This window comes from Notolabrus celidotus, chromosome 18 (assembly GCF_009762535.1).
Source record: "Notolabrus celidotus isolate fNotCel1 chromosome 18, fNotCel1.pri, whole genome shotgun sequence".
NCBI lineage: Eukaryota > Metazoa > Chordata > Actinopteri > Labriformes > Labridae > Notolabrus > Notolabrus celidotus.
Window position 1 is genome coordinate 9750852 of NC_048289.1, and position 12098 is coordinate 9762949.

Sequence of the window (12098 nt, forward strand, 5' to 3'; positions counted from 1 at the left end):
CCATTAATGTTAAACAATATATACAAGCTTTGGAGCGCCATATGCTGCCATCAGGACAATGCCCCTTTCAGAGAAGACCTTACATATTTCAGCAAGACAGCGCCCAATCCCATTCTGTATGTATTACAAGAGCATGGCTCTGTAGTAGAAGGGTCCAGATGCTAAACTGGCCTGCCTATAGTGTAGAGTTGAATGAAAACATTTGGTGTATCATGAAATTAAAGATACAAAGGAGACATTTCCCTTTGAAAAACTCCAGAAACTGGGTTTCTTGGTCGCCCCAGTGTTGTTAAAAGAAGAGGTGATGCGACACAATGGTAAACACTTGATAAGTCTTGATAAGTGTCCCTGGTATCAGATTACAAATGTGCATCTTTTCGTAAAACACGTTTTTCAGCTTCTACATTTATGTTAGCATTATGCAATTTTCAATTAAATATAGGATTTAAATGATTTGCAAACCAGTTTTTAATCACATTTACACAAATTCTTTTGGACTTGTGGTTGTATTTTTTCTATTTTTCCACCCAATCTATTTTCAACATGCAGATTCACTGAACTGCCAAGACCCTTTGACTGAAATAAAACACAAGGATTCATATCGATCTATTTTCAGAGATAAGAAACACTGTATTTTTCTTTCCAAATCATGAAACAACAGTGACTAACATGATAATCCTGTCCAGATTTTAATGCATATGCTTTGTTCATTTCCAGGTTTACATGAATTTTCATATTGTATTCATTGGGTCTGACAGATGATAGATCAGCGTACATCTGTACAAATACACCGCAGCCATATACACAGTTTAGTCACATCACTGGAGGCAGTGTAAATATATGAGATCTGTGATTTTTTATTATATTTTACAACCCATTGGAATTTCTGTAATACAGAAAAGATAATCTGGGTGAAAAAAAAAACACAAACACTTAAATGTACATAGGATCAGACACTTTACATACTGTAAGTTAGAGATAGAGAGTGGTATGACTTCACTCTGTGTGATCATTTTCTTCTTCACATCTGCGTTATGTTTTTGATGGGCTGGAGCAGTGACGTTAAAGAAGAGGATAAAATGTATCTTGTCTAATCTGCGGTTATAAAGCCTCAAAGTGAGGGTTTGGAGTGAATTCTGTTTCATCCATTGAGGACCAAAAGCAGCTGACTCAGACAACAGGGTTCCCAAGAGTTGCACCATTATCTATTGGCAGCAAAACTAAGTGCACCCTCACTTTCCTGTTCCATCGATTTTTCTTTTTGTTTGGGTGAAAGTCACTGAAAATAAGTATACCCTGTTCAACAAGAAATCTGAGTTTAACCAATCCAGGCAAGGTGTGATTTTTTTACAGAAATAATGTATAAATAAATAAACAGTAGGGGAACAACATAATGTTTTGACCTTATTGGGGGGTTAGGATTGTTTGGATGAGAAGTTTAAGGATGGTGGAAGTGAGTTTAGGAAGAAGAGGGTTAGTTACTGCATTCTCACTCAGTATTAAAACAACGTATTTTACATGCCCTGTGATGAATAAAAACATACTTTTCTAAAAGACGGATACAAAAACAGACTTCTTAATGCTCTCTCTAATAAAATATACAGTAATCTGTCTTTGATTTTCAATTCATCCCACTGATTTCACTAGTTTGGGTTAATTGTGATCATTGCTGAATCCACTTTTTCTGAAACCACCCAATGGACTTCCTACATTTCCCAGAATTCCTTTCAACACTTTATAGAAACATTTGTGTCATCGAGCTGCTGCTTTTGATGTGTACAATTAGAGAAAATTTACTCGGAACTGAGCCCTCTCTCTGCTAAAACTTCTCCTCCTGACCACTGGGGGGCAGTCTGGGTGATCACAATTCTGTGAGTGTAAAAAAGTAAGTAAGTGCTCCCACTAATTCCTTTTAGCTGCATGTGATCTTTGCAACTACAGAGACCCTTGAGAACAAATAGACCCTTAAAAGGTGCAACCAGCAGCAGGCTCGGGCCTTTAAGGGTGGAGTGTAAATTAAGCAGGAGCAGGCTGAACAACAACAGTTGACTAAAGCTGGTGATCGCCATGCAGTGAGCAACACAGGACTTCAACAATATGGTGAGTGGGATCAGTGTGAAGTTGTTTGAAAAGCTGCAAAAACACACATCAGCTAGCAGGGAACTATGTCATTGCTCGGGTTGAAACTGTGTGTAAAAGAGTACCTGTGTGTCTGTGTGAGTGTGTCTCACCTTTGTTTCTACAGTAGACTGAACACTAACCACTTATGATGTTAGGTATTGAAACATAGTAGCGTTTAGTACCTTCAGAACGCTATGCACTGACAAATGAAGGTTTATAGAAATATCTGACCACAGACCAGCCTGTATTGTCCCATCATCAACATGAGCTTCACACGATGCCTGAAGTAATCACTGACAACTCTTTGAGATTAACAGACACATCTTCAGTTCAAACTGTGAGCAAATGCAGATGATGGAGCAATCATTCACAACAAGAACATTCTTCATCCCTTTTCTTTCCCAACACAATCCTAACACCCCATTTTCCCCTGAAGACACACCCCCTCCACATCTTCTCTCCTTCAATGCTGCAGCTCCTTCATCCTGTTTAGGGCGGATCCCGCCTTGAACCATTCGATCTGTGTCTCGTTGAAGGTGTGGTTCATTTCCAGGATGTCCTCACTGCCATCGCTGTGCTTCACGAGTGCAGAAAGAGGCTGCAAGAGGAAGAGAGGAAGTTTGTGAAAAGAAGCTAAGTGAAAACAAACTTTTTGGCAAGCCATTTTCTTTTAAACCTGTCATTCCCTCTTACCTTTCCAGGAGTGAAGGTTGCTAGTCCTTTGATGGAGACCTTGTCGTCTGGGCGGATCTTGTCGTAGTCTGATGGGTTGCTGAAGGTCAGAGGCAGCAGACCCTGCTTCTTCAGGTTAGTCTCTGAAAACAGGAGAGGCCTTTTTTATGACAAGGACAAATGATGTGCCAAAAACATCCAAAATGCAAGCTTTTAAACAGTCTTCATTTCAGGATGAAACCACTTTAACTGTACAGTAAAAGTGAAGTACCATGAATTCTGGCGAAGCTCTTGACAATAATAGCTCTTCCTCCCAGATGTCTGGGCTCCAGGGCGGCGTGCTCTCTGCTGGAGCCCTCACCGTAGTTGTCATCTCCCACCACAACCCACGACACACCATTAGCCTACATGAAACAGCAAGAAGAGAGGGATAAGCCTGGTGCATAAGTGATGCAAAGGCGTAACAAGAGTAGTGCTGTATATAGCTATGGTTTGGGTTATCTTGACAACATTGGAAATGAGGAACACCTCCATGTCCTCACACTCCTTCCTTAGTCCTCACCTTGTAGTGACGGGCCACATCAGGGACTCCGCCGTAATCTCCTGTCAGGTAGTTCTTGATCTTGTTGATGGCGTCATTCTCGCTGTTAACGGCGCCAATCAGCATGTTGTTGGAGATGTTGTCCAGGTGACCACGGAACTTCAGCCAAGGTCCGGCGGCACTGATGTGGTCTGTTGTGCATTTGCCCTTCACCTGCAGACCCAGAAGGAAATGATGAACACATGTCCTCTCTGAACACAGCAGCAGTGAGAATGTTTAACGACATCTGACTGTCCCCACCTTGATGAGGACCTTCAAGTTCTCCAGATCACCACCGCTCCATTTATCGAAAGGCTCCAGCAGCTGGAGGCGATTGCTCTCGGGGCTGACGTCCACCCTCAGGTCTAGGCCGTCAGGGGGTGGGTGCTGGTAGGTGTCCTGACCAGGGTCAAAGTCCCTGGAGGGTAGTTCATCTCCGTTCGGGGGATCCAGCTTGAATTTCTCACCGTTGGCGGCAGTAAGGTAATCAGTTTCTGGGTTGAAGCTCAAGGTGCCAGCGATTGCGAGGGCAGTGACAATCTGAGGTAGAAGAAGAGATCAGAGGACATAGCTTCAAAATGTTAGCTTGTATTTAAATCTGGTAGGATGAGCTGCTTTAGTGTGAGTTTACCTCAGGAGAGGTAACAAAAGCGTGTGTTGCGGGGTTAGCATCATTCCTGGCTGTGAAGTTTCTGTTGAAGGATGTGACGATTGTGTTCTTCTCTCCCTTCTTCACGTCACGCCTGCAACCCAACACATACAAATATATAAACTTACACAGAAAACCTCAGTGGAATTAGCCTCACTGAAACAAACAATAGTTTGGATCCACTGACCTGTCCCACTGTCCAATGCAGGGTCCACAGGCATTAGCCAGGACCACACCTCCCACATCACCAAGGATCTTTGACTACAGGAAGACAAAAACAGGTTGTAGTTTTCATCACATCACCCAGACTCAAAAATCTTTGCTTAAAAAGGGAGGAGAAGCTTCCTGCCCTCTTTCTACACTCACATATCCATCTCTCTCGATAGTGGCACGGATCTGCTCTGAGCCAGGGGTGACTGTGAACTGAGCTTTGCACTTCAGGCCTTTATCCAGAGCCTGCTTGGCCACAGAGGCAGCACGGCCCATGTCCTCGTAGCTGGAGTTGGTACAGCTGCCGATCAGACCTAAAGAGGAAGAGAGCCAGATTGAATGTCAGGAAGTATCCCACTGAAAAGGAAGACTGGAGAAAGACAACAAGAAGAATGACCGAAGCAGAGTTCACCCATGGTCAGCTCTTACCAACTTTCACCTCCAGTGGCCATCCGTGCTTTTCAGCAGTGGCACCTACATCAGACACAGGGTGAGCCAGGTCAGGGGTGAAGGGTCCGTTGATGTGGGGCTTGAGCTAGAGAGAGAAACCAGGGACTCGTTCATTCTCAAATAAACCACGCTTAATAATAAAAGTTAGTAGTTATTCCCTCGGTCTTCTGGTGTTGATGTCACATTCAGAATCATCATATTTACACTGATCCAACCAAGATCTGGATCTTTTGATTTGTAATAATTCTAGAGAATACTGAAAGAATATAAAAAACATTATATAAGAAAGCCTGCAACCTCATGAGCTATTAAAATACTATCTAATAGCGAGCTGCTTTTTGAACAATTCCGGTGTTTTTAAGCAACTCATTTCAAAGTTGATCAAACAGCCGTATGTTCAAGAGTTAAGAAAACATTCAGAAACTAGTCTTGACTAAATCTACTTAACGCACAAATAAATGTCAAGATTGTAAATACTAAACCATGTATGTAAAAATCATATAATCATATTATCAGTCATCAGAAAAAGTACCAATAATAGGCATTCAAAATAATGACAATGTTAGACAATGGCGTTGGTGTCAATCAACTACAGAAACTTCATTGTGAAATAATTATGTCAACACACTCAAGTGGAAATGAAGAGCTCAGTCTCTTAATAACAAGTCCAGCAAGGGAATTGTTAGCTTAGCGGTTTAAGCGCGCCCCATGTACGTACAGAGGCTGGGGTCCTCGTCGCAGCCTTGACCCTTTGCTGAATGTCTTCCCCTCCTCTCTACTCTCCACATTACCTGTCTCTCCTCAGTCGTCCTATCAATAAAAGGCAGAAATGCCCTAACAGATAACTTGAAAAAAATTTATATAAAAAAGGTCCAGTAGCTTTTAAACTCTTCTCAGATAGCGACATGCAAGCCGGTGTTCAGGTACAACTTGTTACCCTGTTAACTGGTGACTTTCAGCTGATGTGTTTGTGGTTGTCAATGTTACAACTGTTGATAAAAAAGGTTCCTCACAGAAGCCTTTTAGTTTTGTTATTCATTTAAGACATCACTGATGATCATTTTGACATTACACTGAAGAGGGAATCTCTCACTACTCAGCAGCTGTTGTAACTGTTGACCCAATTAACAGGGTCACTTACTAACCCGGAACACCGGTGCAGTTTTACAAAGCTGTGTCTTCCTACTCCAGCTTCCCTGCTGTTGTGCTTGTACGCTTACATCAATAATTCATTTAAGCAAGTAGTTCTTCGGGTGTCGACTAGCGGGTGAACGTTTAATCATTTAGTCTACTAAACACACATCCCTGATAGACAGAGCAGTTATCTTTATCTACATCTTACGAGTTGTCAAAGCGGTGTCGAGTGATTTCTTTGTTTTGATTTCACTACGAAGGCCGAATGCCCGAAAGATGACTTTAAAATAGACGTACCTCATCTAGATTGATCTCGATGACCTGGTCGTAAGTGCAGCCTTCATCTGGTACCAACAAGTCTGAGTACTCATCAGCCAGGACAGCGATCTCTGGAGAGGGACAAGTGTTACAACATTAATAAGACAGGAAAACTTTCTTAATAACCAGAAAAGACCCATCCAATGACATAGAGAACATAGCTCCTCTTGTAATACTGAATGCAGATTTCTTAACTGTTTGAGGGAGCAGACAGACTGTCAGTCAGTAAGGGAGATGATAAGCTAAAGTGTCAAATTACCATCTAAACATAACCTTTCAGTGTTTATTGTCTCCATATCTAACATTGTTTTGAATTCCGATGTCAGTGTCTCTGCTCTAAGTAATAAAAACAATGATTGTTTTCACATTTTGAAGGACCACAGCTTTAAACAAACCTCCACGCCCGGTCTTTTCCAAGTAGGTCTTCATGCGGTGGTTGTACGGGAACACTGAGGTCGTGGCTCCGATCTCTGCTCCCATGTTGCAAATGGTGGCCATTCCTGCACAAGTCACACAAAACGTTATCACTCGTGAGCCAACAGCTGAGAATATCTGTGCACAAAAAAAAAATCAGGTTGAAAAAAGTTGATTCTACTTACCAGTGCAGGAAATGGAGTCCACTCCTGGTCCGAAGTATTCTACAATGGCTCCAGTGCCGCCCTTCACTGTCAGGATGCCGGCCACCTTCAGGATGATGTCTTTAGGGGAAGTCCAGCCTGAGAGGGAGCCTGTCAGCTTCACACCGATCACCTTTTAGGAAGAGATTGAGGAGTTAATTGTTAAAAGGAAGAGAAGAGTTGGAGAAAAAACGGAGGACACACACATCAAACAGAGCTACTATCATATTTTGCTAACCTGAGGACATTTCAGCTCCCAGGGGATTCCTGCCATGACATCTACAGCATCTGCGCCTCCAACTCCAATGCAGATGGAACCAAGCCCACCACCATTTGGAGTGTGGGAGTCTGTGCCGATCAGCATCACTCCTGGGTAGGCGTAGTTCTCCAAGATGATCTGTTTTTAGACACATGCGAGTGTTAGCGTCTTCAAATTAGCATAGCTACTTTTAGTGACTGACTAAATCAAAGTAAGAATACCTGATGGATGATTCCAGAGCCAGGCTTCCAGAAACCAACTCCATATTTAGCACCTGCACTGGACAGGAAGTTGTAGACCTCATGGTTGACTTCCTGGGATCAACAAAACATGTAAACATTAGCATGCTAAGTTGTCACAGCATTACTTTTGAGACATCAGTGTAAGGATCCCTCACCTTTGCTCTGGCCAGATCCTTGTCCCCTCCGATCTGGGCCTCGATCAGGTGATCACAGTGGATGGTGGAGGGCACGGCCACTTTTGGCAGGCCGCTGCTGATGAACTGGAGCATCGCCATCTGGGCTGTGGCGTCCTGCATGGCGACGCGGTCGGGGTGGAGTCGCAGGTAAGTGCGACCGCGGTCGATATCCTGGTTGTGGGGGTCATCGAGATGGCCGTACACGATCTTCTCTGACAAGGTGAGTGGACGGTTGAGCCTGGATGGAGGAAAAGAGAGAACAGGGTTTATTCAGATGAGGTCACATTTAGGAGGGAGGAGAAAAATATATGATCAGATAAATAGAGAAGCTAAAGACATGTGGGCAGTTTGAAGATTTTGACATAAAACATTTGAAGGAAGCCTTTAAATAAATAATTTTCTATATACACAAAAATGTTTTTTTTTAGTGTCACAGTACCGTTAAATGACGGGTAATTTTATGGAATGTTTCAGCCTCATTATGTCATAGTTAAAGTTTATTTCAGACTAATCCTTTAAAGTAATTACAGGGCTGTAATAACAGAAATGGTTGATCTGTACTCTCCCCACAGAGCCACGTCTGCCCATGCTACACCCATCCTCCAAACAACACTTTTAAAACAGCCAAACAGTACTCCAGCACAGAGTCATGCTGACCAGACTTGGTGATATCTGTAACTGTGCTGAAGGTCAAACAAACACAACAGATTTAATTCAAACAGCAGCGTTGTAATATAGCAACGAGTAAATATCAGATTTGGAGATCACTGACCTTTTCCGTACAATGTCAACATTTGAACGCAGCTTCTCGTAGTTCACGAATGATGTGGGCTCAAAGCGGCTCATAGACACTTGAGCCTTGGCTCTGTAGGCAGCTGATACATGCAGGCGGCGTACACCATGGCCCAGAGCCAGCTGGAGACAACGGCAACAAAAACAAACAAGTACAAGTTTAATCACGGGGCTGTAAACCAAATCAAACACACACTGTTTATACGCATACAGAGTGAAAACAAAAGGTTAGCAAGGCTCCAAATAAAACGGCTTTTCATTTATTTTTTAATGAAGTGTTCTTATAAAAGAGATTGATAAGACAGAGTGTCTAAATATTACAGCTATGGGAAAAATGGCACATGAGAGGCTAGCTTGTGAATGCACTGTTGTACTCAAGTCAACTCTCAAGTGTCAGATATCAGGGTTGTAGCAGGTGATGCCCCTCCTCTACTCATGAACTATGGACAGATTTGAAATGCCCTGCTGTAAGATTGTTTCGTATAGTATTACTATAAAAAGACAGAGGTCAGTAGATTCCACCAAACTTGATAAATGATTTACTTATCACAGGAGACAGAGTGTGACTCAAGACAGGGTTTCATTGACCTGACAATGTGTGCCAAAGACGAGTTGTTGTTCAGTGAAAGAACTGACAGTGAGCAGCTGAACATCCATCAGGTGGCTTTTACCATCAAATAGCTGACAGCAGAGAGTTGCTGTCAATCAATTTAAGACAGGGGTTCCCAAGCTTTTCAGTTCTTGACCCCCACTGTCCCTCCAAGTGATTCAATGTTGCTTCATACTTTATTTAGCTGGTCTGTAGAAAATTAGCCTACTTATATGGCTGCGTTTCCTGTGCTGTTATGAACTAACCTGCTGCTACTGATGCTTTTGTTAATTAACTATTAACTAACCCTGACCTCATGAGTCATCTGGAAACAAAGAAAGACAAAACTAATGAAACATAGTTATTTTCAAGGTCTTATTTCTATTTTTACAATAGTTGGTAAAATATGCCATTTTAGATCACTTAAATAAAAAAATCTTGTTGTCCCCCAAAGGGGTCCCGACCCACACTTTGGGAACTCAACTTTATTTATTAAGCACCTTTCATACATAAAGACATGCAGCCCAGAGTGCTTCACAAAATAACAGAGAGACAGAAAACAACAGCAATGGTAAAATTATAAAAGGCATGTTTATAAACAAGATACTCAAAAATATAATAAAATCAATACAGTAAAATTAATAAATTAAGTAATAGTGGAAAGAAAAGTTAAAAATAAGGTAGTGTTAACAAGATCAGATGAATACAAGAAACAATGGATCAATAAATAATTAAGTAAGATAAATAAATGTTAAAGCAATGATTCAAATAATAATGATTAAAATGGTAATACAAATAATAATGCAGTCCAGGGCTAACAATAAACCCTTGATTTAAGTGGTAATCTAAATGCAAATACAAAAATTATAAATCATCAACTGGGCTAAAGAAAAGTTTAAAAAATGAAGCTGCACAATGTATGTTTTCATCATTCACTCTTTGGTGCTGGTCTAAATTTTGCCAGCACATTGTCGTTTCATACACTTTCGAGTTTCTCCCCAACACTTTGATGTTTGACTTTATTAAGAAGACATGTTTTCCAAGCCTCCAAACACGTTTCAAAGTGTCAATATGAAGAGAAAGGTTGATATGATCTCATCATGTATTTCTTCTATGCTAGCTTATTGTTGTATAGATGAGAGTTAGCTCCTCATCAGTCAGAGGTCACATTGGGACAGGAGTTTAAACACTTCAGTCCCGTTATCTTTAGCTCTGCTGTCAAAAATCACGACATCAACATGTTGTTATGAGCTCTAAAGCATACTAAAGGTAACCACTAAAACACAGTGAAATAGTCTGTGTGTAACTAACTCAGACAGGACCGTACAGACCGTTTTCAGTGTTAAATGTTAGAATTAAAGATGTATGTTGAGAGTGTTTTACACGCGGCTCGCCTGTATGCCTGCTGGCAGCTCTAACCTTGTGGTTAACCTTGCTATCTAGCACCGGACCACATTTCTAAAGCAAAGCGAGCTGTGAGCATTTAATAGCTAAGGGCATCGTGAACTTATTCTTGTTAACGGGTTCGTTGGCGGTGTTTATTAAGCCTGAGATCAGCTAGCTGTTCCCCACTAGATGCGATCAACGCAGTCAGGACACGATGACCTGAGCAGCAAGCCGGTGGCTGATTAAGAGGGTATTAGTACTCAGAAAATCTCTCTCTAAGCTCTAACCGGGCCAGAACATCTCGACATTGGATTCATCAAACCTATGGTGGTAGGTGACATCCTTTACAGTTGAATATATTACATGAAAACACATAATTTTGTCTCTTACCTGGAGCCGGGCTGCAGTGAGACAGTAGGTTGCCATTTTGTTCACTGACAAAGATGTGACGAGCCGGGGTGACGTCACAGCTTTGTAAGCCGCGGCCTCGCAGGTCCTTCCAGGTCAAAGTATTCACGGCACTTTATAATTTATTAAAATCGAGTCAAATTCAGTTTTAATTCAAAAACGCATGTCTCATCGATATGTTATTTTAATATTCAATTAATGTGTGGATTTCTTTTTGTTAAGTCGTGTCGATAAACATCTAATTGATAATAAGTCTCACACAAAGCTTCCAGTTCCTAATTTGTCCACTTTTTTTGACATTGTCGCTATAAATTCCTCCAATAGCATATGTTTTAATAGTTAAAATCATCTCTTTTTTGTAATAATTCAAAAAGAACAACATGAAAAAACAGCCTCATATCTAGGGTTGCAAAGGGGTGGAAAATTTCCGGTTAGTTTCCTGAAAGGTTCCAAGAGTACCCTACTGCAGGCAAGATGGCGCCGCCACAACATCCACACCGGAAGTCCATACCGGAAGTCCATACCGGAAGTTACAAAGCTAAAAACGTTGCAATAACACCCACACCGGAAGTACATACCGGAAGTTACAAAAATAAAAGCCTTGAAAAACAGGAACGTGAACGCAAAATAAAAGCCTTCAAAAACACGTAGGTTTACGTGTAATTCTATGAACTTTTTTGCACTTACATTTTAATCGTATCAGTATTATTGACTAGTTGATTGACTCCAAAAGTGTATAGGCTGTTGAGAATTTACTGTTTTGAGAAGTTACTTAGAAGCCTGCACGAATCACTAAGTTATAGTGTTAACGTCTCAGCCATGCACAGCCTTTTGTTCCGAGTGTGTGTTGAAATACTTAAAGCTGATTATGATGCTGCCGTGATGACATCTGCATATGCCTCTCTTGTTTTGTCTGGGTCATATGTTATTTTATGTTGTGTTAGCCTGACTGTACCTCAGTACAGTTTGCTGTAGTGTTTGTTCCAAATTACCTTGCATGCTGTCTGCCTATGTGATCACATGTATAGATTAATGAATGAATGAAATGCAGATCCAGAGTAGATCCACAGTCACGAGAGAAGAGCAGAATGTTATCTATGGTGCAGGGGCGAGTGGAGGAGGAAAATGTAGAGGTGTGTGGTGACTGTTTCTTTTTTAACATAATTTGTAACACGTTACAATGACACAGTGACAGGGGTGTTCATTAACCACAAGAACAAACGGAGGGAATGGTTTCTCCTTCTATTTTGAGACATTAGATGGGCGTAAACACTCTGAGCTTGTCAAACAGTTTTATTCAGATTGAATGCTTGATGCATGTACACCAATGTCTTAACAAGATCACTTTATTTGGCGTCCATGAAAACATTGAAGTTGGAACCTTCAATTAGAATGACTAGAAAAACTGCAAATGTATACATAGCTACTGTTTCTTTCCATCCAACCCCTACTTGAAATGTAGAATTATACTTTATTTTATGTTCTTTTAATGTTA

General features: G+C 41.2%; 1 protein-coding gene across 1 annotated transcript; it reads right to left on the bottom strand.

The window, feature by feature from the left end:
* Positions 1-607: 607 nt before the first annotated feature.
* On the bottom strand, positions 608-11125 carry aco2 (aconitase 2, mitochondrial). The gene is made up of 17 exons (XM_034707121.1): positions 10586-11125; positions 8201-8343; positions 7408-7666; positions 7232-7324; positions 6990-7148; positions 6734-6884; positions 6530-6634; positions 6114-6205; positions 4662-4767; positions 4389-4546; positions 4210-4283; positions 4005-4116; positions 3635-3913; positions 3356-3547; positions 3065-3197; positions 2815-2936; positions 608-2719 (listed from the first exon to the last, which is right to left on the bottom strand). The coding sequence occupies exons 1-17, from the start codon at positions 10619-10621 to the stop codon at positions 2585-2587; spliced, it is 2349 nt and encodes a 782-aa protein (XP_034563012.1). The 5' UTR covers positions 10622-11125; the 3' UTR covers positions 608-2584.
* Between the last annotated feature and the right edge of the window lie 973 nt (positions 11126-12098).